The following is a 27849-nucleotide window of genomic DNA, read 5'->3' as shown; positions in this document are numbered from 1 at the left end:
TACTACCAGACTGACGATCATCGCGTTGTTCATGCGACCGTCGCTCGCTTGTCGCGCGCGAAGCTCGCTCGCTCGCGTGATCGCGCGATTGCGACAGAATACGGTGGGGTGGCGCGATTGCGCGACGAACCGGCCATTTGTTAACCCCTTGCACTCGCGTTATTTCTTTCTCAGCTTCTGCATGTGTGTCTGACAATGTATATGCATGTATACAGGGTGTCTCGCGTAATATAAAATTGAACAACTTTTTTTTAAGGTGTAAGGAACATTTTCGTTAGAAGTTGAGCATTATAAATTGCCTTGAAACTGTATTATATTTAAATATGCATGATTTTTATGAATCAGAATTTCTTCGTTTCGATTTATGAGAATACTGATGTTATATTTCATAGTTTAAACGCAACTACGATGTCTGTTGCGGATTTTTTATTATTTCGAGTCATGCAAAGGAAACCGAGATGGCGAATTAAAATGGAATGGGAAATGTGTAACGCGATTTATCAAGCGGTCTTCTTTCGAGACAAAGCAAATTTTGCGCTCGCTATCGTAGCAGAACAACAGAAGGTTAAGTTGCCAAGTGGTCACAAACGATCAGCTCTATGCATAGTCTCACTTTGTCATTAAGCGAATCAGAATGCATTCGCACAATGAGAAATCTGATACGCAATAACAATGCAAATTTGTTTCATCGTACGTAGCTACGTTTGCAAGATAGAATGCAATTCGAACGCTTACTATAACTCAGTACTGAGCTCTACCATGACGTGATAAGCTGTGAAACTTTTAAACGTTTGTCGTAATTCGTTCGAACGCAAAAGAATCGAAAATCTTAAAGATACGAATCTTAGAAAAAAGTAGAAACGAAAAAAGTGTAAAGTATAAATTATATAAATTACGAAATCCTATTCTAAAATTCCTTAGTGGAACTTATACGAGCCACCCTGTATGTGTACATATATAAATACGTCTGCGAAGATCTCCGAAGTACAGAGGAGGTAATGAATGAGATTTATTGTGCGCGTCGATTAGCTGCTCCTCTTGTTTTACGTTTCACTCGCGCGCCCGGCTGTTGGGAAAGCTCGGGTTGGTTTCTTAATCGCGACGCTTTGTGATTTATGTTCTGAGTTTTCGTTTTTTTTTTCTTTCTGTTCGTTTCAGACGATGATGTTAACGTAATAATTCGCGAGGTCTTAGGGAACAGGGGCTGCTTCGTTGGGGCTAATTGGAAATTAATGAGAACTACGCCAGGAATGCGTGTTATTTCTTATGACTTTGTGTTGCTGTGGATGTTCTTTTTAGAATGAAATTGTTACATATTATATGTTGAAAGTCGAAGAACTTGAACACTATAAAATGAAAATGATACTGTGCGTCTGTTCAAGCAACGTCGATGAATTTTCTTTTGGTCAGAGCTGCTAGCACGATTGTGCAATACACAGGAAAGGTACAGCAATTTCTGAAACGCTAAAAAATTTCTACCAATCCTAACGATAAATATCGACACGTACTATCGAAGAGTATCAAATTAAACTCGCACGAAAAAGAAGCAATCACGATATTGTACAACCTAACACGAACATCCAATCAAATTTCACCCAATAATAATCCGATTGAAATACCCATTCCCCTATCTGGCTCGGAACTCGCCGTCTAACGACTTCATCTACCACGTTCATCAGAATCAGCCGTTAAATTGATCGTGCAGGCGTCGTTTGTCGCCCGAGCCGTAGCGTTGCATTTATGCAACCGTGCATTTAGATGACGAAAGATAAAGCCACTAAAGGAGCACGAAACGAATGTAATAATCTTGTTAAAATTCCCCCTATAAAAGCAATCGACCACGAGTCAACTAATAAACAGGCGCAAAACCACCTCTCTCGAGCGAAAAATTAACAAGACGGAGATTTATTAAAAATTTCATCGAATAAGAGAAAAAGAAGGGGGAAAAATGGATCAAAGTACGAAATCTCGTGGAATTTCGATTAATTGCAACATTGTGGCTCGCTCACGTTCACGACGTTAGCAGTTCAAAAGGTGAGACCAAGCGAATAAAAGTGGTTGCGTCAGTGTTGGCCGACTGAAAAGATCCATTGTTTCCGCTCTGCGTTCCCGAAAGGAAAAAAGAAAAGTTCGCTTGTGGCTTTATAATTGCCCGGACCTGGCCTCGCTATCTGTGTACGTTTTATCGTTGCAAGTTTATCGGGCCGCGTTATTTCTTCATGGTTCAAGTGGTACGGCCGCACTTATGCAAGCATTACGAATCGAAGTCTCCGCGTTACGAGCGGAAAACAGTCGGCGAAAAAGGTGAAAGAGTCACGATCTCCCTCTCTGCTTTTTTCCCTTTCTTCCTTACGATTTAAAGATCGAGAATATTCCGATCTAATCGCAAGATTTAGGCTCCTTGTTCTCGAGATTTTTATCTAATCAAATTTTTTACTGTTTCCTGTGGAACGTGTACTACAATGAACATCGATAATTCATAATTTTAATAACTAAACTAGTCGGAGCAAATGGAAATATATCTTTGCGATAGCTAAAGAAGGTTATCTCGATTGTATTCAACCGCTCAACTAATCAGCAAGATCTTCGCTATACACTCGTGTTGGCTACTCTTTGAACCATTCGATCTAATAAAGCTACTACAAATCCGAGAAAGGATATCCAACGAGACCAACTGAATGAAACGACTAAGGGAAGTAACAGGTCAAGAGCCAAGCGACTCGAGAAACTTCGTCAAAATCTATCGGGTTAAGAGAAAATGCAAAACCAAGAGAAGTACCGCTGAAGTCCTGACCACAAACGAGTGAAACGGCAACGTAGTAATTTAAAAAAAAAATACCAATCTTCCTCGTTGAAGAACCATCAAAGATCAGATCTTGGACCTTCGCGAAATTGCATTCCCGGGTGACTCTGTCCCCGCAGGATTATAATCGTCTATCTCGAGCGAGCGACGCTCTCTGTTCTGGGTTCTTCGAACCCAGAGCCTCAACAACCGAGCGCAGGTACCGTTCGCCAGGGTCAACACAGGGAGGAGAACCGGAACGGTAACGCCATAGTAGGTGACGTTATTAATTGGTTAATGGGAAGAAAAAGAAGAAACCGAAGAAGGAGGGCCGGTGTGTACGAGGAACAGGAAGAAAGAGGAGCGCGCTTGCTCTCCAGGCTGACCTCAGGCGCCTCCGACGTTGACCAGCCGAGGTCCGGTTGAAAGGAGCGGTCCCTGCTGGATTAATTATCATTACCCTCGTAGAAGGAATGGGATCGTGTGTACCCCACCTAGCTTCACCTTCGCCGTGACTGGCTACCGCGCCCGTGCCACGACCCACTTCTGTTCCTCCGGGTATAATGAGAAGTCCGCTGGCAAGAGGAAGGAAAAGAGAGCACACTGGCCACATCGGGCCATAGAACTGGTCCGACGAAAGACGACAACAGTGGCTCATTCTTCTTTTTACGACAGGTTGATGCTGGACGTCGCGGAATCTTTTCACGGGTTGGTCCAGATATGCGCGACGCGTAAGGGTTTCTTGAGTATTGGGGTGTTGTTGATGGCGAACGCGATGAAATGAAGGGAAATCGGAGGTTCTTGTGGTTGATCGTGGATGGTTCGATGGTTTATAGAATTTTGGTTCACTGGGTCGCGAAACGTAGATGGAAATGTTATAGTTCGGGGGACTTGAAGAGTATTATAGAAACTTTTTATGATTCTTGTGAAGTCGAGTGATGTGAAATGAATGGAATTTCGAAATCCTACGTCGGATAAATCATTCGCGATTCCTTTGAATAGTCTATCAGAATTTACAATTACCTCCAACTGCTCGATATTACGTATATCCTAAATCTACCTTGTCGTCTGCAAAGCTATATCCCGAATAATCCCAATCAACTGCACCACCCGTTGAAACTGCAATCCTTAACCAAGAAACACAACCTTCGTCCGACGTCATTCCGCAGCAACTAAATCACTTATCCACCTCGTGATCGTCTGCCCGCCGGTTCTCTATATACGAAAACCTTCGGACGATTCTCTTTCTACGTTGTGCGAAGCAATCGAACCGAAAGGTTCCGAGTTCCCTCGGTTCCCTGGCTGACACGCAAAAAAGCAGACGCATTAAGGAAGAAAAGAGCAGCAGAAAGAGTTGATCCTCCTCTTCCTCTCGGGTCTCGTTTCCATCATCGTCTCGTTAAAAGCCATCGATCCCATGCGGTACGGTCCGAACACGCTGGAAATGCGGCAAACGAACAGGCCGCTGCCTTTAAAGGGACTCCAGGAGCCGTCTCCCCCTGTTGGACACGTAGCTGCACGTCGCTCGTCTCCGTCGTATCGAGAGGTATCTGCTCGACCTCGTGGTTGTATCCCCTTCGCGTGTACGCCAGGTTTCAACAACGAAGAACCGAAGCTCTCTTCTCTCGGTCGAACGTCATAGACAGCTGGTATCTTTATCGAATCGATTCGGCTGACAAACTGGAGGATACCGCAAGACGAATAGCCGATCTGCATGAGCTATGGAGTCGTGTGCATTGCGATTAGTCAGCAAGACTCCGAGTCCCCGTGCTCTAATGGGCATCGTTAGCCGTTCACATAAAGGAGAAGGAGAGCGTGTCGGTACGCGCCGGGCTGAGAGAGCAGGCTATCTAACCTAACCTGGACAACGCGTATACCGACTCGGCCTCGTTGATGAACGGGTCCAGAGAGGAGACGTCAACGCGTGTACGTTCCTGCCGATCTACTTGTTCGGGGTGTCCTCGCTAATCGGGTCGTGATCGTCATCTTCGACTACTGCTGCCTAGTCTCAGAACCTTGGGATATGGGAACAGGATCCGCGATATATAGATTGCTACCGTTCGCTATGTCAGATTCAATTGGTGCGATTCTTTTCGTTCTACGTTTAGAGGAATTGTTAATGGAGCTTTGGTGAAGGTGTTTTTTAGAATAGTAATAGGTCATGGATTCTATTTTTTTTTACCTTCTGATTTTGTAACGAAAGATTAAAGTTAAGATCGGACTAAAATCCTATCGCAATCTTCAGGCCATAATTTACACCGTGAGTGTAATTTAGTCCAAGGCAAAGGATTAAATTTTACCTTTGAGTCTACCATCATGCATACATTAGTCCTCCCTGTAAATTAACCAATAATACATCTTCCTTGTAGGTATGTAGCTGGACATGAAACACATTTGAACTAAATAACAGGAAGATCAGAAAATATGGATGAGCACAATATATCTTAGAAATAGTCCAGAATGTGTCTTGCGAAACTTCGATGAGGAAAGTGAAAACATAATTTAAAATACCCGCGAAATGATTGATGAAGATCAACTTCGGAACAATTTCTCTTAATTTCCCTCTCTCTCTCTCTCTCTCTATCTATCTATCTATCTATCTCGGCTTATTAAAACCACTATAAAGCGTAATAAAGTTTGTAAAAACAACTTAGAGAAATATTAGAAGTATAACGATATTAAAAGACCACTAATTCGAAAATATCATAAAACGAGGAAGAAAATTTTCAATTTTTCCTTTTAGACGACGAAATGCCGGTTCAAACTCAATTAAACTCGAACCAACGAAGAAACTCGTGCCATTTAAGAGCGATGGTTAATGATCGTGTTGCAAGTACAACCCGGAGAAAGGCGAAAATAGTTTACCAGAGGGGATCGACGCACGATTTTACTTCCGTGACGATGATCGACGTAGATCAACTGGGACGATGAGATGAAAATGCCACGTGGAAGTGACGCCCCCGCGGGCAACGATTTCTATGCGCTACGATGTTACAAAGTAGATTCTTAAGCAAACTGAAGGTTTACGTGGTATTAATACGGGTCACAAATTATTATGAAATGTAGCTTATTGAATTGCATAGAGCGGCAGATTTCATCTACTGCGATAGTTCGTGTCATAAGTTCTTATCTCCGTAATAAAACTACACTGTTATATAAATGTAATTGAACTGTTTGATGCAGAAAGAAAACTGGGAAATAATACTATGGGTTAATAATAATAACAATAATATTTTTGACATGAAACTCAACGAATCTACATTTCGAATTGAAATAAATTCCCATTAAGATTTCCACTGTTTAATTAAAAAGCAAAGGGAAGAAAAAAGAACAATTATTTATTCCAAACCATCCCCTCTCCGACAAAGCCCAACATCTTTAGATCTTTCAATCAAAATCCAATTCATCAGTCATCTATTGTACAATCGTTTCTTCAAAAAGAAGAAAAACGACGAAGAAGCTGCGAGAGGAGCACGAGGAAGAGGCTAACAAGAAAAACGAGCATGACGTAACCGTCGGCAACCCAGATCTGTCACCCGAGAAAGAGACGAGGGAGGATCAACCTCTCGTAAGAGGACGAAGGGAGAAGACGAGAGAACCACGAGTGCTGGCCATTCATCAGGCCTGCGACTGGATGAGAGTGTACATCGAGAGAGAGTAGAACAGGTCACCGAAGAAGCATCGTCGAAGAGATCGAGGATTGGAGAGGAAGACGGTGGAAAAAACAGAGTCTAAAACGACCGGCGTCGTCTCGTGATCTCGGGTCTCATCATCGTCGCGCAATCGTTTCAACCGAAGGAAGTACACGGTCTATACGCGCCAGGCTTCGCCGCGTTTTCTAATCATCTCTAAATGATAACGAGATACGTGTAGAACGAGACGAGGAATCTATCTGAGGAAAATAAGCATAGGTGTGTCTATTACTGCCGCGTGCCACTGAAGGAAACTGGAGACGTCTCCCCTGAGGTAGAGAACACGCGAACTTTGGGCCACGCTTGCAGTATACGCTACTGGAAATATTTATTACAACGCTCGAATATTAAATATTTTACCGAAAACTCTAAACCGCGGATTCTTTTCGAATTTTTCAAAAAGTATAAATTTTCGGATTGAGAATGAATTAAGTATCAATTACGAACAACCACCCAACCACCAGCATCGTAACGATCAGTTTGCTTTAAGTATTTTGTACATTTTTGCATGTTATGAACGTTTCACTGTATGTAGCATTATGTTTCCTTTACTGTTATAATATTAAGATGTATGAAAAAGTAATTGTCAAAGTTTTAGTACATACCGTGCAGTAAACTACGATTTCCGGTAAGTAGTAAAACTGGAAGTCTTTACTTCAACGTAGGTGTGCATATTTGTGGCGGAATTCTTTTTATTATAGGACATAACATGTTGCGAATAAGGAAGAAAGGTTCATTCAGGAATATAGTAAAGATAAAACTAAAAGGATTTTCATATTTCTGACATTAGGCGAAAGAATACAGCGTATTACCGGCAACATCAAATTATCAAACTTCATTATCAAACAGTAAATGTAATAAAGGTATTTTTGAAGATGAAAGTGCTGCTATCGACATACCGTAGCTCGAAAATTAGTCATCAATATCCAAAGATATATGAAAGAGGAAAGAACTAAGAATAACTTGTAGTTTATTATTCTTTACTTTAAAGACTCGAAGCTAATCTCGTCGTTTTCCCTCTAACAAATTTTCTCAAGCAAACTGCTCGCTCCATAGATGAAGGTAACTCGACCACTCTACTGGCCACTCTTTGATCTCAAATATTCGCCAAAGGAAAAAGGTCAAGATCCAAACAGCAGCTGAGAAGCTGCATCTAAAAGGATACAGATATCTGTGCTACTATTTCAAGTAAGCGTCCGCAGTAACTTAATCTGAAGCATGCACCAACAAACCGGCGAGTATACTCGCCGTGGAGAGATGGGACTGGTAGATGTTTAGGGTAAGAGAACCGCGACGAAGAATTTCATGAAAGCAAGAGCGTGCATCTGTGCGCTACTGTGCAATGCAAGGACGTTCCTTTTAAGGATGGAGCCCACTGTTTTATGCACATGTTTCTACAATGGTGCACCAGTTTAATGCTGATACCAGCCGATGCACTCACTTCCTACTGCAAACTGCACGCTGGATTGTTCTCTAAACACGTGTCGTGCAATATTATCGAGTCGTGGGTCTGCACATGTTTATTTGCCTGCGAGGGATAAACGCGACTTTTTAAGCCAGCTGCGAAAACGTAGAAAATCGAAAATTCTGTCATTTAATATATTCTATATATGTTATCGTATACGCCGCATTCTATCGTCCCATATAAGAAGATTAATGTTTACGTCGAATTTAATTATCAAATATAATTTGAGAAAAATTATTTCAATATTGCTATTAATTTTGTTTAATATCACGTAGCTTAGTTATTCTTTATCTTCCAACTGCGCGACGAGATATCTCGATTTTTTTAAACAAACCAAACTTTCACCAAATCTTTCATCCACTTTCGATCATATTTTTCTCTATGAGGAAATAAACTTTAAACAAGACACGATCAACCAATGAAACGGTGGATCAATCGACCATCCTCTTGCTTTCATCGACCGAAACAGAAGTCGCTTTCCCCGTTTTATCAGTTGTCTGAAGCGCGATACATCGATCGCAGAAAGTAATTACCGCGATCAGGCTCACGGAACGACAGATCTACCAACACCTAAATAGGAGAGCCGGCGAATTCCGCGGCACGACTTGTGACACCGACGTGGAAAAGGTTAACAAGCTGCACGGATATTCGGATCAGAAATTATGGTAAAATCGAACCAGTCCGGAGGAGAACCTGTTGCCGTGTCTAAGATCGAGAAGTCGATAAGACTTCGAAAGCGGAGGTGGAATCTCGCCCGCGGTGTAATTAAGCATTGACCTATAACGAGCTATAATTAGTTATGTCCCAACGAGCCGGATAGGAATCGGTCGATAAACTGGCCGATATCGTCCAGACACTAACGCTTCCGTCACAGTAAATTTGTGAAAATCAGCCGTAGTTAATTATGCTGGTCGTGAGATCGAGCGAACGATGAAGCTATTACAGATTTTATTGTTTCGACAAAGCAGTTTGATATTACGCAACTAAGCAACGTTTGGCTAATTTCGTTAAACGTTTACTTCTGAAGAATTATTAATTTAAATACTCTAAATGCTACTACCTTTTATTGAAAGTTCCACTGCTAAAATAGAAACGTATAGCCATCTCTTACAATCAGAAGAGAGGGAAAAGTTTTGAAGCAACATTTCGTATCTTTGAATTAATGAAATTAATAAGTTATAGCTACTATTTCATTAGCAAATCATCAGCAACGCTTAATTTCACCAAAGCTGTCCACTAATTTCAGTCGTTACCATTGTAAACTATAATTACCAATAGGATTATCAATAAACTTTAACTACCCAACGATACCGGTGAATGCTATTAGGTTTACAGTTTCATCAAAAGAACGCGGAAAGGCGTAATAAGAGCACAGAAACCTAGAACGCGCAATTAGGCTAGCATAACTGTCTGAACTCGATCGACAGTTGCAACGAGCATTGGCTCTGACCATTCTAGAACCAGTTTAGGTAGCCGAGCACGTTGATCAATCACTTTTAAGAACGTATACAATGAATCTGATAAGAGGGGGCGCTGGTTTTTAGTTAGTCCTGGTAAGAGGATAAAACTCGAAGCACGAAGACAGGACTTTGTGTAATTCATTTTGTCGGATCTTAATGATGTATTAGCGCGATGAATCTGATAGCAGGTGATGAATCGTTTCCAACTAGTTTATTGAAGTTTTGGACCGGTCCTCGATCATTAGTGGAAACAGGACTAACTCAATTTAAGCTTCAACATGCTATACAAATGATCGCACGTTTCAAGTTGTTAGTTCCGCGGGGAAAAAATCCAAGATACTTACTACTTGCTTCATTCTAATTGGATGTTTAGTTATGAAGTATATTTATGTGGTTGAATAGACAGAGACATTAATTTCTTCTCTAAAATCTAATATCTTAAAATTATCCTCATCTGTTCGCTTTTAACTTTCCATCTATCAAATTGAAATTCTATCGTCCATGGAAAATATTCCTCCAAAAATCGTGAACGTAACTGCAAATCATTTCCACTTCACCGAGTCACCTCTCGAATCAATTTACCCTAAATTTCTCCACGAGACACATTTTCCTTCGATCTTAACCACAAAGAGGTCGATACGCGCGCATGTTCAACGTGTGTTCGATCAACGATGTTCCTCGTCGAATCTCATTCGACTTTGTCAATGCTGGAACGCTAACAAGGGACCGATGGATCGACGGTAGCCGGAAGAAGTGCTCACCGGTGTTGGTCGAAGAAGGGCAACGAGAATTATAGCGAAAGACAGCCAGTGGAACCAATAAGACGTTGATTGCAGCTCCGGGCACGGTAACCGGCTGTCGATATAGGAAACTCGCGCGTGTGCCTCGTATACACGTACGTGTGTCACGACCCTTCTCTCTCTTTCTTTTCTCCTGTTCCCCTTTTCACTCGCCACCACGTATATGTAATATGTAGCTCTTTCTTCTTAGTCTCGTTGTGTTACAGGGGCCCGGCCACGAGATGCGGGTTAAGCCTTAACTAGTCGAGAATATGTGGTAACCCGACGTTTAAGCCGGGGGCTTATTGAACCGCCACGTAGGAAACGTGAGTGATGGCCCCAGGCTGGATCATATCGATCCTCGCGAGGAGAAAACCCGAGCAAAAATTGGCGGGCATACGTGGTCTTCAGAGCCGGTGCTCGTAATTGGAAACGTCGACGACACCTTCTTCACCGGTTTTCGATCGTAGCCAAAGCGTTTCGAACTACCAGGATCTTTCGTTCAGCGATAGTTTAGCGACGAGAGGTTCGAAGAGACTTGAAGTCGGCTAAGAAAAGAAATCAAAGAATCAGGAACTCTGTGACCTATAACTGATATCTTTCCCGATTATAAAGTAGTATACGAAGGATTCCATTAGCACGTCTCCGATTTAAAAGGATTTCCTTCGAGAACTCGTTTCAAATCAACGACACTTTTATCGAAGAATTTTATTATACGTAAAAGTTAACACCTTTATCGAGTGCTTCAACTTTTCAGGATCCTCAAAGAATTAAGAAACTTCGTTTTATCTCGGAACTCGTTACTTCGCTCGCTATATATCTCAGTTTCTAAAAATTAAAAAAAAGAAAAAAAAAATGAGAAAAATATCGAGATAGCAGAATGGAGAACAACGAATGCAAATACCTAATTAAACGTCAGCGTCGTTCCCGATTTCGACATTCATTACGTCACAACGTTCCATGGTAGACGGTATTATCGCCGAATTCCCACAGCCGGCTGAAAAAGTCCGATAAACCGAGTAACATTGAACGCGTTCGCTTTCTACCAAACGCCATTAATCACAGAGCGAGGGGACAGGTATCGAATCGACCCATGAAAAACGCGCTGTTCCCAACTCGTTTTATCACCTATGTCCTATTGGACACGCGACGTCTCGCGAGAAAGAGCGATGAGAAAGAAAGAAGTTCGATCCAACTGGCTATCTTTCATTATCATAATGAACCCGTGTAAATAGCCACCGGTTAACGTCCCTCTAATTACACCTACGTTCAATTAACATATCAAGAGACATTTTCATCTGGAAATGACAGAACACGAATGCTACTGAAAGCAGTATCCAGCGTTTTATCGCCGCTACACGTTTCTAAACGTACGGTAGCGATCTGTCAGTCGAAGAAAAACGGTCTGGCCGGGGCTTGACTACATATCGGCTTGCATACATCTACCTACGTGCCTCTGTATGAATTTCTCTTTCTCCGCGCTTGCACGAGGACGGACAGAGATACCGTCTGTTTATGTGTATATTCCAGTGTAAATCAGAGTGTACACGATGTTGGTCTCGATTCCTTCCTCTGCAAAATGGTTACAGACCTTTTAATTCAGGCTGCTGGACAATCGGGGCAACTGGTTTCGCTGGCTTGTGTCAAAATTAGGGGTTCGGAGTACGCGAGCCAGAACGTATTGGCAATTGCACGCTTTTCGAGTAAAGGTAGTGACACGCGAGTGCGTATTGGAGTTACGGAAATTTAGTGGAGTTAACAGAAGGAACTGAGAATTTTGGAATTATGGATTTTCAAACGAGGGATGTGACGTGCAACGTTTCTGGATTAATGAAATTTAGCGAAACCAAGACTAGACAATAGGGCATTTCGAACTAGCGTGCTTACGATTAAGAGCAATGACACGTGTAAATTTTTTCCAGTTATGTAAGTGTAATATAACATAGCAATTCCTTCCAATTAGCCTCCAAAATAGAAGAATAAGAAAGATCGAACAATAACGATAATCTGTAACATTTTATAATACAAAACACTTTGCCAAGCAATTCTTCCTTATCCGCACTATCGCTAGCAAGAATCCAGTTATATAAGGACCAGTTCCGTTAATAAATAGGCCAACAGAAGCCCGATTATGACTCACCCTATACAAATGCCTACGTATGTATGTACATACACGTGCAAACATTCTCTTTCGCGATAATTCGAAAAAAAAGTGCCAGGTTCTACCCATTGACGTATTAGCTGCACCATTACCATATAAACTCACACGATCGGCTTCGTACGGTCGTTTCACCGTTCGCGTTTTGCCACCGATGTGTTCGTGTAATTACACGCACGCAGCGTCAAGGAGAAAGCGCGCACGTGGCCCTCCGGTTAATTAGCTTTCCGAACGATTAGCCAGACAGCGACCACGTGTCCAGTCATTAAATCGATCCTTGAATCGCGAGGATTCCATGAAAACCTCTTGGCTACGGAATAAATCGCTACTTTCTAAGTCGCGATTTGCATCAGGCCACATCGCGATCCACAGCGATCCTGTCGTGCTTATCGACCTCGGATAGAGTCGTAAGTTTCTGAGTCGATCGAGTAACTGTTTCTATCGACAACACGGCTCACTTGAATTTTGATAAGAAACTTCGTTGTGTTCGGATAACAGAGAGATTTTTACGAAAAATTGCCAGACCCGTGTTACCGTTTATCGCGAGATGTTAAGTTGTGCGAAGGCGAAAAAGACGAAGAAACACGGACTAGCTTAATCGAAATCGTTCCGTCGAAGATTTCAATTTTAAGTTACTCAAATTTTCGAATCGCCGCCTTTTCGAATAATCACGTTCCCGAATTTTTCTAAGCTTCGAAGCTTCTAAATTAAAAATTCACCATTAACCAACTTATCCCGAACCAAAGGTTATGCTATCGTTCGAATGCAATTCACCAATAACTTGAATTTCTTTGTATTTCTTGGCAGCACCTCTGATATAATTTCATTGATAACAAACTTCTCTTCGCAATACATCTGTCTATTATCGTCGAACGAATTAAAAGATAGTACAGTGAACGTCCCGTTGAAATTTCCAAAATCATAAATTCTGAAAGTATCCTAAATATCCGCGATACTCGAGACTTCGATAACTATTACTAAAGAGCGGTGTGCGTGGAGGTAACGAGCTCGGTTTCATCGTTCATCATCCGAATCCTCTCGCGGCGAGATGCCACGGGGAATCGCGCCAATAAATCGTCTGCAACGAATCGCGGCAGAAGATCCGCGCGTAGGTTCGCGACAAGTCAAACAAAGAGGCTCCTCGTCGCTGGCTAGTCGACGTGGGGCCTAAAGGCGGCTGATTTATACGTTAGCCGACGCGTGTCCGTGTATACGTATAAAGGTAACGTACTACAAGATCTTCAATTACACAAGACTTTTCCAGCGTAACGACCGCGAACGCGAAACCCTTTTCATCTCTCGGGGAGCGCTAACAACGAGCGAGATCCTCCGCGTTCGAACAATCCCGCTCGATGGATGGCTCTCTTCCTAACCGAGACGTTGGCTACCCGACTGCTATCGATACTGGCTCCAGTAAAGATGGATAGAAGGGACGAAGAGGTATATACGCTCGCTGACAAAAGTTAAGAAACATAGTGATTGCTTGAAAATTATATATATTTACAAGTATACATATTTTTTATCTTTCGAGGTACATTGGTTGGAATTAAAAATACCATAAAGAGATTACAGTCCACGCGTAAGCGTACAATATCTTTTAACGTTAACTGTCTAAAACGATCAGTGAAATTTAACGGTGATAACGCGCTGGCGTGGAGTTTTTCACGCGGAACGGTCCTGGTTCGCTAAGACAAATAAAAGAAACTACGCGTAGATTCGTGTATCGGGATATTTCACACACTCGCGCGTTTCCGTTCACAAACGAGGAAATGCCAACAGAGCGATCGTTTCAACACGATAAAGATCCGAAAAATTCCTCTAAAGTAATTTAGACGTTTCTTCTGGAACAGAATGTTAATGTAATTGAGTGACCAAATCAATCTCACGACTTCAACTCGATCGAACATTTGTGAGGTTACGCCAGACGTCAAAAATGTCAAAATCAAGGGTCATTCGACGTGCTACTACATTATTTTTTATTTAGTTCTTCTTAAAAGCAGATATATAATGCAAACAAAGCGTGTTTCTTAATAATAACTCTGTTATCAATGTAGAGAAAAATGTCAAACGAGGGAGACGAATGATGGAATTAGAACATTGAGCAGCACTACGTTCTTTTTATATAAGCGCAATAATACATGTGCGTTCAACAATTACTCTATATTAAAAGACCGAAGAAGATCTCGATTTTTATCCAACAAATTAGCACTTAAATATTCCTTCAGACACTACGTGTAATAGCGATTCGTAAAAAGATTACTTCCCGTAGGCAACGTAAACCAAAGCCAATCAGCCAAATCAACCTTTCACATACCAAAAAGACCGACCAACCGTCTAAAAGGAGCAACTCAAAAGACGGGAAGAAATCCAGCTGAACACGAAGGAAAAAGGAAAGAAGAGGTTAATACGTAGATTCAGAGCGGACTTTCTAACGATTCGGCGCGGAGCGTGATGTGACCCGGGTCGACCTCTCGTTTCTCGATGCAGAGGCAACGCGTAAGCGGTGCGCTTCTCGCGGCTAAGCCTGTCGGACGTCGTTCAATTAATCATTAATAGGCGATAATATTCATCCGGGGATCGCGCGTCGATCACGAACCGAGCGTGTCGAATGATCTTCTAGAAAGAGAGACGCGTCAAAATCGTTCCAGATCGAGGAGGCAACCGTTAGATCGTTCGCCTGGCTTCTCTTCTTCGTGAATCTGGGCTTCCTCGTTACATCGAATCTACGATTTACGACGAGGTACGCGTATAACCACTGCACGACGTAACACGACTACGTCGGGGTAATTGCACGGCACGCAGATGTGTCTGACGGTTCGACATTTTTGGAGCGGCGCACGCGGAATCGGTGATGAACGATTTGCATGTTGGGCGAGATGCGGAGGATGAGGTGCGCGGCTTTCTACCTCGTTTTGCTCACGCTTTAAATAGATCTGCGTAAGCGGTCGCTGGGGCGAAGCTTTTTCAAGAGGATCGAGCGAAAGCGGAGCAACCAGAGCCGAGGAAACCAACGGATTTCTAAAACCGGGAAGAATCATGCGTTCGATGCATGCTATCTCGTCGTGTCAGCTTCTCCGTTTCTATACGAGTCGATGTAAGATCGCGCGCTATCATTTGAAATTTTGCAGACGCTTCGTCCTCTTGTAGATTTTCGCGATTGTTAGTAGACGAGCATTCAGTTTGTTTTTAAATTGCATGTATCTTTGAATCTTATATATTTGGACAAATCACACGGTATAGGTATTGAAATGTTGGAAATTCCTAAATATATCTACGGTTAACTAAAATATCTAAAACAAACCTGTGATCTTATTCGCACAATCGACACATTTAAGAGATAAACGACGTTCATACTTCTCTCTCGCGGAAGAATCTTGGCAGTTTGCCCATTCGATCAGAACAAAGGTGTGGAATGGTCTACAAGCGAGGCACACACGAGGCCGATAAAACGCGAGCGAAAACGTACGGAGGAGTTTGCACGAAGAGGATGCGTGGGACGTGAAGACACGATATCCTCTCGTGTGCCACATCACGAAAGACGTACGAACCGATTCGATTCGCATTCATGACTTTCTAACGACCTGGGACCAAGTGTCTTTCGCCTCTTTTGCGCGTCAGTGCACACACGAGGGACACGTTCCTCGAGGATGCTTCAATGTGGCCACTTTAAAAACACTTCTTCCCTCTCGCTCTTTACAGGTCCCGAAACACGTTCAGTTCCTTATGAGTTTCTTATATCGAGACTCGAACGCCTCTTGTTAGCGTAAATTACGTCTCGCCTGCTTATCGTCTCTCTATACTCTTTCCTTTTTCGCTCGTGATTCCACTGCTAAATGGTTGTATCAAAGACGAGGCGAAATTCAGATGTTTTACTTTGCGGTTTATGGCGAATTACGGACGGTTTTCGGCGGTTATGGGGAACAGGAAGAGGGAGAGGTAATCATCCTTTATTCGCGGTTACTGCTTCTAATTTGGCGAAGTATAGCGCGCAGTGTGAAGATTCTCTGCGAGAAACCGTTTAAGCGATTTGCCTCGGATCAAGATTTTTGTAAGTTAGCCCTTTTTCCTGAAAAAGTTCCCCCGTTAATCAACCTTTAAACTACATTATTTCAAAATTCTGTCACCGTTCCTGGTATTTCTGGTACAAAAAGAAGCTGTCAAAATCGAAAAATATCTATTAGACAAAAGAACGATCGATTTGAAGGCGAAACAACGTGCAAAATCTCGAAGCAGGTATCATTAACAGGCAATTAAAAAGCTCTTCTCTTAACGTATACCTATTCGAGCGATCATAAATCGCGGGTGCCAAACGCGCCGCGATAATTAGGTACGCAGTCCTCGTGGCAATTATTTACATTTCCCGACGATTCAGTTTCTGGCCGCGTTCGCTTTGGCGTTTCTCGTTCTCGTTCGAACGAAAGTGAGCGTATATACGTGGTCGCGCCACTATTCCAGATCTAGATAAGGATCGACGCTATAATTCCAACCGGGGATCTCTACCGAACGATCTACTCTCACCGTTGATCAGACCCGCTCGCGGTATCCTTTATAAGATAATCTCGAGATGCCGCGACGCGGCTCGCTATTTACGAACTGGGGGAATCTTGTAAATCGTACGTTCGTGCTTCCACTATCTACTATTCGTCACGAGAACCTGGTCCCGCCTCCGTCGTCGATCACAAGTGAACTTTTGCCAACGTTTTTCGAGGCAGTTTCAACGAAACCGTACGCGAACACAAGCTGTACGCGATCTATCATGCTTTTTTCGAGCGGATTTATGATGTGATAAATTGCTCGGTTCGATATCCGCGCCGATTATTGCACAGGTTTTGTGTTCCCTCGTTGCTCGCCTTGTAGATCCCAGCAGAATTCTGCGTGTACTTTCTTGATGTGTACGATGATTTATGGACCTTACAGGGTATATCGTTCTAAATTTTGTGGGAAACTTGTATTTATTTAGATATTGCTAACGTTCCGGGTTAAAAATTGTTTCCTCGTCGAGCTTGATGTGTACATATTAGGTTCTACTGCTGAGTAATATCTGGCAAGTTTATAGAGCAACATGACTCGGTTACTCGTTTCGAGATTCGCGTGGAAATGGTTTTGTGGCAACGGTATCGGCAATTTCATATTGAATAATAGCATTAGTTTAGAAACCCTCTGGATATTATATTTTATATTTAAAACTCTACAAATCTTCTAGAGGATTTAATATTAGAGAAGTGAAAATACAATTACATAAAGTAATTCATTGCGCTAATTATTCAAAGAAACGGAGGATCTGCAATGATTTCGATCAACATCTATGCACAGAAGAAGAAATAGCCACCGAAAACCCTCAGAAATTCGCGACTCATTCGCTGCGAACGAAATCAAAGGACGTAGAAAGAGAAGGTCTTGATCGAAGCGTATACTTTACATACATTCGTATTTGATCCCTCGTCATTCTCGAATCGGTTGGGATGGTTGATCGAAATACTCGATGTCTTCCCCTTTTGAATCCAGTGTTCATGAATATGCATGTCTAGATGGGTGCCCGCGCAAAAATTTACGGCCCTGACAGGCTGACGTTTCGAGGACCGGCAAACGAGGCCTGATACTCGTGGATATAATCGGGACTGGCAGCCCTCGAGGAACCACGTTACGCCTCGAAATCGGGCCGAATCGTTCGACCGTGTTTTCAGAACGTCATACGGAGATGCTGTGAGAGGTTTCTTGTTCTCGATGGAATCGACCGTGTTATCGGAAGGGGCGCCACATCGCGCTGGATAAACACACGCCGAGGATTCGAAGAATCGACGCTTTCGAATTTTTCGGATGCTCCGGATGAAGAAACACTTTCGTGTTTTTATTGAAAATAGACGCGAGTTGAGACGTCGTGGAGACGGTAATCGATGAACGATGGTTATAGTTGAGAACACGTTTTTTTTTACTTCAGCCAATGTTTTCTTTTTCCTTTGACGAAAAGAGATGAAGCGTGGTTGTTCTTTTGGTAGACAGTGGAATGGATCGTTGTAATAGGTAAAAGTAAAAAAAAAAAAAAAATAGAGAGATTTGTTCGTTTGAATTCTACAAGAATTCATTGGTACAAAAATATGTACAAAGCTAATGTTACACGTGTAACCAATTTGTTTCTCCTCGATAGAGATCAGAATGCAAAGAGAGAAAAAAGGAAAGAAAAAGAGAGGGACGAATGTCTTTTATACTAATTGCAACGAAAGAATTCACGGCGATCGAATCACGAAGAATCCTTTTGACGTTTGACAATTTTGAGTGGTCAATGTGACAGGTTAATAACTTCGTTCGGAGAAAGCAGAGCCCGGGAGAAGTGGAAGAAACAAGCTCGTGACACGGTGAGCCTTAGTAAGAATACCAGCTCATGCTAACGAGCTCGGTAACGCTTAATTGTCCGGGATTAATCAATTTGCCCGTACCGCTATCAGATCCATAATTATAGCGTCGGGTTTAAGCTCTAATTATAAAACAATCCATCGTGTCTTTGACGATGATCGAGCAGGATACTCGGTTGAATGAATATCGCACTTACGCGATTAAAATCAGACACGGTTCACAAAAACGTGGTTTGAACCGGTTGCGTGACACCATGAAGGATTACTAGAGTCGAATGAAAAGGAATGAAAGGACGCGGCAGATTCTCATTCAGGGTTTAAAAATGCCAATGAAAAAAAGAATTACAAAGACAAAAATAATTACAGAAAGAAGTGTTCGAAGAGACGAAGAGCATTATGATAGATACGATGTTAATTCCTTATTGTCGGACATGGTCGTTTGTTCGAGAGAATATCGGATTATTCTAGGAGTGATTGCGTAATTTAGAAATCTATTGACGTTGTAAACGGATGTATAAATTACCGCGGTTATTGCTATATTAATTCAAATGTTAATTTATTCTATTTCCAAGTTATTAAAGTTATTAAGTTATTACATTATTATCTTATTAAAGAAAAATTATTAGAAAAGATTGATGTTAGAACGATAAAGGAAACTACGTATCTCTCTGTGAGTAAAATATGGACTTCGAAGTAACGGTGTATTTCTGCCTTTTTCAATGAACTGGCGAAGTAGAATTATGCGTGTGTAAACGTTGCTTGCAAAATTCCCAGCAATAGCATCGTTAAAGGATCAAATAATACCGAAACGATAAAAATCTCGAAGTTAATTTCATAATTCTAAATTTACAATAGTGAAACGTTCTATTCGCAAAGAAAAATCCGCATATACATATATCTTCATCGTTATCTAACAGTGTAACCCTGCAGCGCTCCTAAATTCAAATGCACGTCTCGTCCTCTCAAACTTCAACTTCACCCTTTCACTCGATTCTATTCCCCTCGACATCCTGCAACCACTCGTATTTTCACTAAGCGTCGGCTAACGATCAAACAAACGAGCGCACTAATACTCGAACAGGGTGTCGAAGCAGCTTTCCAGAAGAGACAACTTTTCCCCGTTCCATCGAATCTGCCACGTGAAAAGACAACAAAAACGAGCGAACACCGCCAACGATTACGAATAACTTCACGTTCGCAGCGGAATGCTCGCCCGGGGATAGAAGAGAGTGAAAGAGAGAAAGAGAAAAAGAGAGAGAGAGAGAGAGAGTTACAGCTCTCGTGGCGAAAAAGGGGGAGAAAGTGCGGACGCGAGAGATCAGAGAGGGGTGCAGGGTCGATTCTAGCTTCGAGGGGTCATTATAGAGCTCTCCTAACCGGAGAACAGCCATCTCTTTGGTCGATGCCAGCCAGACTGTCCGGATTGACTGATGTTAGGTCATTCAGAGCTTCCTAGACCTCCTCCGGTTGCCTCATCGACGTGACGACGTGGAAGTCGAGAGAGGAGGCTGCTCTCGAGGCTCAAACGATATTGCACGGCGGATCTCGATACGCCTCATTACGCCAACCACTTTCAAAAGCAATTAAAACTGCCACGTTCTCCAAACTACCATGTTCATTTGTTCCAGCTATTCTCGCTGTCGTCGGTCATTTGCTCGAGTTTCGCGATTTCAACAACCCACGCGTTTTTCTGCCAATCGTTTGGTATTTCCTCGGTGTTTCGCGAGACACCGCGAGCATAGAGAGAAATTTCTCGGTGAAATCGGAGCGACGCCGAAGCAATTAAAAGCGTAGCCTTCGGTGACCCGTTCTTTTCATTATGATCACCGAGTACGATAGCATCGAGCAAGTCGTAATGGGCGGTTAAGGTTTAAAATATAGAGTAATTGATGGATGTTTGAGTAGCAATACCAGGAATTGTCGTGTCAATCTCGTTTTTAAGTGCATAGCTAATGAACTAATAAACCGTCGTTATTAACCCTTCGTCTTACGATCACTTTTACGACTACATTAAATTTAAAGCAAACTGTTTTCAGAAATAAAACCACAAGTAATATATATTTCCATGTTCGGCAGCTCGTTAAACGTCAATGCTAATGAATCAAATTTTCTTTATTAATATCTTTCGTTCTAACGGCTCCAATTATCATCATTTCGTGTCAGATATCTACCTTCTAATCGTAAATCAAATCGAATGATAACTTCTAAAAAATACGAAATATATATGCGGCAAACTTTCCTTTAAATCGCGGACGATTATCATGACCGATCATCTAGATAAATCGCAACCGAAGTCTTCCTTTCCTGACGCGAATAAAACAGACTGACCCAACCTCCACTGACAATTTCGCGCTAAAAAAGCCTAACCTCGATTGGTTCACCTCTGTCATCACGGTGCAAAGTTTTCCCAGCGCCCGTGGCGCTTCTTATGAAACTTGGCAAACACTAGGCACCGCGTTTATTTGCCGTAGTAAATGTCGCAATCGCCATTTGCCATATTTACGGTTCTACTGTGCAGTTTCGAGAATAGAAAAATCCCCAAAACGAGCTAAGAAAATGTAAATACGTTTAAATGACTTACCTGTGCGTACTCTGCGCAAATATCGATCGACGATACGTAATTGACGACGTCCTCGATGGTCCATCGATTGACAGCTTGTCCATCACCGCAGGGCATGTGACCACATAGGGATGGACACCTGACTGGGGGTGGTGTGGTAGGCCGAGGGGTTGGTTTCGGCTTCGGAGAAACGCTTCCCGATCTCCTGGTTTCCGTCCTCTGCCTCTTCCGCGGAGCAAAGCCACCTGGACTCGAGAGATCCAGAGGACTCGTTACACCCGCGTCTCTTTTGTTCGCACCTGATTAAAGATAATTCACTTATCATTACGCGGTACTCGCTATCTAAGAGTATACTTTGTTGTTTATTCACACGCGAAAGACTTTTGTAAACGAATAGTTTAGAACGTTTAAAATAAAAAAGTTTCAGTTCCCTAAGACAACATAATCGGTTTTAATCTACAAACGCATATTACTTTTATCGTGTGTGTGTGTGTGTGTGTTTGTTGTATTATAAAAAATAGGTGTAGCTCTCCTGAAACCATTCGCTTCCTATCTGAATTACATTTTTATAGAACACACAGTGTGCGAGTATTTTGCATTTATAAATTAAAACCGGTCGCATGATATCTCATTCGATAGAATTTCACTATTGAAGATTTTGGGAATTTGATTCGAACAGCCTCTTGCAGTTTATATTTAAAACGATTATAGTTATATATTTGCATTATATTGTTATATATTTGATTTCCAACATTTCAAGGTTGGCATTAGAGAAAATGTTTTATTCTGCATTTTCTTCTCTTTCGTTTCTGTTATCCTATAACTTGCTTCACGTAGTAAATAATTGATACTTTAGTACAGTGTTTCAGTAAACGATGTGTAAAGTTAGAATTTACATCTGTTTTTAACTTTTGTGTCGAGCAACAGTAAGATAATGTCAATGCTAGCTAAAAATCTACTCACGAATTAAAAGAAGACTTCGCTTGTAGAACGAAATTGTTTGAACAGCTGTCTTCTCGGTTAATTTTCGCAATAAAATGGATATTCCAGTGATTTCATAACGAAACGACGTGTTACGCTCATGCCGGTCGGTGACAAACTAAACGCTTGAAGGTTACTGAACGACGCTCGAGTCTCAAATACGTGCGGCGTGTAATCAAAATATAAAAACGATAACATTTTCCGAGAATTTTAATAGCAGGTAATCAACTCTAGTCTATAAACAGTTTCGAGCCAGCTGCGTATTACGTTACATTAAAAATATTATTTTCTAACTGTGTCCGATTTCTCATCGCATGTATACAATTACATATTTCTACGAAATATTATTTAATAATATTAATTTTACAAATATTCATTTCTTAACATTCATAATTCCATAATTGACACTCTAATAGTCGTAATAACAGATAATACAAAAATATCACGTAGATGTATGTTTCAATAAAATCGTGCGTAAGTTACCTTTGAGGTACGTTTCTAATTCTGCTGCATTCTGTGCTGCATTTGCAGTCCTCACCATGTGCAAAAGCGCTTGCGTCGACGACATATCTAACATGGGTGGGAAGACGGGGTTGCCAAACAAACTGTCTTGTTTCTGCTCTTTCGGATCCTTATTGGAAAGGGGTGAGGTGGTGGACACGGTTGACGGTTGCGGTGCACCCAACGGGGCCATCAAACCGACGAAGGGTGTGGCGCCAGTTTTGAATCCTGGGAACCTTGGATCTAAGCCTGGAGGATAGCCGTTCCTTGGTGAACTGAAGTAGCTGCGAATTTGATTAATACTCTTCGTTGATATTAATTTAGCAATGGATATTAATATATATACAAAAATTGATACGGCAATTATAACAGGGGATATTAATATATATATATTAATTAGAATGGCGAAAGTTTCAGCTTGGAGTTAATGAAATAATTATACGACTATCTCTAGGCTATCTCTGCACTGCATCACTGGAGCTATTAAAGGCAACGAGTTATATCAGCGAGATATCGTTAGTATTCTATTATCGCCCATGTCTGCAATGTTAATAAAAGAAGAGAATCGTTCTCTGAATGAGATATAATTTATAGCTGACAATTTGTGACAGTTTTAACCGCTAAACTAAGTATCAACGATTTACGATTTTACTACGCAATAAAAACGAGTATTATGCGCGCACAGATACGTATGGATATATTGTCCAGGATAATTGTACAAGAACAAATAAATAAAATTCTGTTTAATCGAACTCGAATTTCTTGCTTATTAAATATCTATCATCGTGTCTATTCTTGCGTATATCATGGACCAAAATTTCCTAAGGTAACACATTAATGCAACACCTAGCTATACGTCTCATAAATTAATCCTAAACGATTCTACATTCCAACGATAGTTAACGCGAATCTCGAAAATAAAGTTCACTGAGCACATCGAACAACATTATGCAATAAAATTTTTCAGCGTAAAGTACCATTTACTGGAAATTGCATTATAGAGAACGAATGCCCGTGTCCAGGCAACCAACAAACAAGTTCTCCCACGAAATCTCAGCTTTTCTCCACATTTCTGTTTATCTGAACGAAATATAAGATTATTGCAAATTATTGTAAAATCGATGCAAGAATCGATTCTAGAACAGTTTTGCAATCCATGCTACCTCCAAGATTCTACAATGCTTTCAGAATTGCTATAGAAACCGGAACCAATTACAGTAAAAAAGTTCGATTCTTTACGATTCTCTGAAATAAAGATTCTACATAGTCGTTTTAAGAAACGAGATGAAATGGCAATTTCACGGATATTGGATAGACAGTAGCGTTTTTCGCAAATCTGCAGGGGATTTCAAAAGAAAAACTGACGTGTACTAATAATTTTGCTCATCGCTGTATATTTATTCAGTGACTTGGAACGACCAAGGAGGCACTTTCTCCTGGAAATGCCACAGATCGCAAGCATCGCGAGGATCTCATCGTCACGCGGATCTTTACTCGGCCGATCAGAAGTACCTTCTGCCAGAGCTGGGAGTCTAGTGCCGGAAGCTGCGCGGTTGAAAGTCGATGTACACGTCCGCGAACCTGCAACCGGTTAGACGCGACAATATTCTACGCCGGCAAGATACTCTGTCCACTCTGGACGAGCATCGATATTTCAATGCGCGTAACAACACGATCAATATTTTCCCTTTCCTATGTCGGCTTTGCGCAGTGTCCTCGTCGAGGATCGCTCCTTACGTCTTTCCCATCGTTCCCACGTATGCACACGGAACACAGTATGAAGAATGTCAAGGCAAGCGTTATGATTCCCAAGGTCTCATACTCTCTAAATAGTACCGGGTGGCGTTAGCTGCGGCTGTTGCGCTCATACCGGATGATTGCGTTTGAGAGAATAGCTCGTTTTATGTGTGTTCGTTGCAAGAAACTGAGAAATCTTCGTCGATCTCGATCGATCGAAGTTCTTCTAACCGCCGAAATAGTATTTTTCGATCTTTTTCTCGTCATGATCTTCGATTAGAATAACTGAATAACCTTGCAACAAGCCTTGACGCTAGACTCTATCGACTCTATCAACTACTCTCCTCTATTCAAATGTTTTGCGTTTTTCCAATATTTCCAAATTTTAGCAAATTTTCACCTTTCAAGATGCATGTGAAGCTTCTTCGTTCTTTACCGCCAAATACGAGGGTCATCCAGAAAATAATACATTTTAAAAAGATTTTTTGATTCGTAACTTTCCATACAACCATCAGCTCTACTTGAACACATAGCGTAACATTATGCAAGTTTTTCTACATCTTCGTCATACGCTTCCGCCGCCAGTTCACATAACCTCGTCTTACGCAATATCTTAAATCATCGTTTTTTGCGAAGCATTATCGATCATGCTATAAGTTGACCAAGCAAAATTTTAAGTTTTAGAAAAAAAAAAAAAAATTCAATGAATATCATTTGGAATGAAATCGCATACACTTTTTTGAGTTCCTCTGTCACGAGTCATTGACAGCCTGAATACTTACGATCACGTACAGTTCTTCTCTTCCCATTGATTTCCCGCAGCCATAATCTTACCAATAATTCATTCGTCATCCTATCGCCGTCAACTGCTGTAATTCGGTGGTGAATTCCTTTCGAATGAATTTTTTAGCGTTCGAAAAGCGTAAAAGCGTCACCGGCGGGATTTTCCATGCGCATCGTCGTTTGAAACGCGTGGTACAACGACAGTGTTAGGTATTTAAGCACAAAATGTTGTACGACTTATATACGACTTACATAAACACATTCAGTCGTTTTATATGGCTTCTATACGTGAACGTGTAGTATAATACATTCTGGACGACCCTTGTAAATTTATATCAACTTTGCACAAGTCACGATGACAATTCACGTTACATTTTTTCTTGTTGCATTATAAAAAATAGGAAATTGTCTCAACTAATATACGAGAAAAGGAAGAAGATATAGAGCTAAGCTGATTTGAATTACTGCTAATAGCAGGGAATGGAGGCTAGATGCTTTCAGAGAAGCAGCAAGCTACTCACTCATTAGGGTTGGCGTTATTGTACTTGGCAGCGAGGCTTCTCATAAAATCGCTATAATTTCGTCCCATCATCTGCTCCATGTGTTTGAGGTGATGGGGTGGTGGTGGGCCCTCGGGTCCACCCAAGGGGGTAGCATTTGGCGGCGTTCCTGGGTGGCTGGAGGATGAGGGCGTCACGCTCCTCGACGACGTAGAATTATTGTCTGGTGTAAGGCGTTCTGTTTTAACCTGAAACACCAATATCAAACATCGTTCTTGAATATGTACATTCTGTGGCGAGACACAATTTGAAAGTCCACCAATTCGATTCCCCACTGGAATACAATTGGAAATCAAAGTTCATTGAACGTTTCGTTCGATATGCATACAAAAGCAAATTTCTTTTCTCTGACAATTTGTTCACGAGTTCCTTAATCGTCATCCACTTACATCCTTCCCTAAATTGGATATCATTTGACGAGCAATTTTACATATAAGTCGATGAGCTTGTAAAACACGCGTAAGTGTCTCTTAATATTCGCATTGATACTTCCGTTTCAGCAGCACACATTTTATACACAATTCACGATACAAATTAATGACCTCGTAAGATTACACGTATCGTATCACAGGTCAATGTATCATTAAACACAACACATGTTTAAAAATAATTAACTAGAAGTAATAAATCATCCTTACGCTATAATACAACACATTGTTAAAAGACCCAATTAAAATGCAATTAATCACGACACTTGATCACTCGAACAGCTACCTCGCCACATCAATATAGAAAAAGCAGTATCCTTATAAAGAAAAAGAATCCCTAGTACCTCCGCTCTCCAATATCAAACGCATCAATCATCCATGATCTTCGCACTTCCACCTTCCACCGAGAAAACAATAAAAATCCTTGTAACCAAAAGGCAACTCTCAGATCGAGGCAAACGAAAAATCTTTTGAAATTCCATATCCTGTTGAAACCAGCACGAGCCACCACTCCGTCTCTGTCCTTCGACATGGGAAACGTCATCCTGAACCGCTCTAAGAGGCAGTTCAGGGGAGGATCCGAGCTAGCAGGAAATATCAAAGTGCGCATTAATTCCCGGGAACAGATTGCATCTGAGATATGGTAATGAAGGCAACGCGTGGCGTAACAGTTGACTCCTCTTCGGCGGCGAGAACGGCTACGTGACACCAAGAAGAACGAGACTCGATTGGCGTAGAATAGGGTCCCCGAGGAGTCCGAGGAGCCGTTCCAACAGACCACGGTAAATCTCTTTCTCGCCTCGAGACCTCTTCCTGACAAGGGGCCGGGGTTCTCGCAACGTAGACACGATCCCAACGTGTACAAGCTTCGAACGAGTCTGCTTGAATCGCTCGTCCACCCGTTTCTGCCAGTTTCTTGCGAAAGAAAAGCGACCAGAGGGACAGAGTTCTGGGCAAACGCGAGCCAGAGAACCATTCCACGATAAATGGAGAAATATTTGCCACCGTGGTCGATTTGTTGGGATTGATACAGGTCGAGGAGGATGGCCACGCTTTGGAGAAAGTAGGATCTTGGTGCTTGCCGCTACGTGCAAGGTCGAAGGTTTCTAATATTCCTTTCTGTTTTTTCTTTTTTTCTTTCTTTGGAGTAATTAGGCGAGCGACTGGGAAGACGAGATTGGCGTGAGATTACGAGCGATGAGGTAGGAGTTTAGTAGCTATAATTGCAGAGTTTAATACGTGCAATTGAAGAGAAATTACGATCTTATGATAAATTGTTTCGGTCCTCTTCTTCTCGTGTTTCTTTATGGTCGCGCGGGATATCGTCCTAGTGTTTCTTATTGATTTTGTGAGCCATTGAAAGACGCAATAAAGGCACGCAAGGGTTAAGTGTTTTATGGATTTCAAAGGAACTAACTATAAGAGAAAGGAAGAAGATGGGTATTTAAGAAACTTGTGGAATTGTCTATCACAATCTGAAATTCAAAATAAAGTAGTTAGATGGAACGAGTAGAAGAATTACATCATCCACGTTAATTACACAGTTCACCAATTAAAATATACCGATCAGATTAAAGTCGTCCATCCTTTCAAAATCCATCGATCAATCTGAT

The 27849-nt window shown here is 41.6% G+C and overlaps 1 protein-coding gene across 4 annotated transcripts in view; it reads right to left on the bottom strand.

Moving 5' to 3' along the window:
- LOC117216325 overlaps positions 1–27849 on the bottom strand; it is a 175936-nt gene that overhangs the window by 52836 nt on the left and 95251 nt on the right. For all 4 annotated transcript variants that reach the window (XM_033462946.1, XM_033462947.1, XM_033462948.1 and 1 more), the window contains 3 exons: positions 25770–25996; positions 22711–23012; positions 21268–21545 (listed from right to left, as the gene is read on the bottom strand). In XM_033462946.1, the coding sequence (XP_033318837.1) occupies positions 21268–21545; positions 22711–23012; positions 25770–25996 (807 nt within the window). The remainder of the gene's footprint in view (positions 1–21267; positions 21546–22710; positions 23013–25769; positions 25997–27849) is intronic.

The sequence above is a fragment of the Bombus bifarius genome, unplaced genomic scaffold, assembly GCF_011952205.1.
Source record: "Bombus bifarius isolate JDL3187 unplaced genomic scaffold, Bbif_JDL3187 scf7180000010271, whole genome shotgun sequence".
Lineage (NCBI taxonomy): Eukaryota > Metazoa > Arthropoda > Insecta > Hymenoptera > Apidae > Bombus > Bombus bifarius.
The sequence above is the reverse complement of the archived record's forward strand: the minus strand, read 5'-3'. Positions and strand labels throughout refer to the sequence as shown.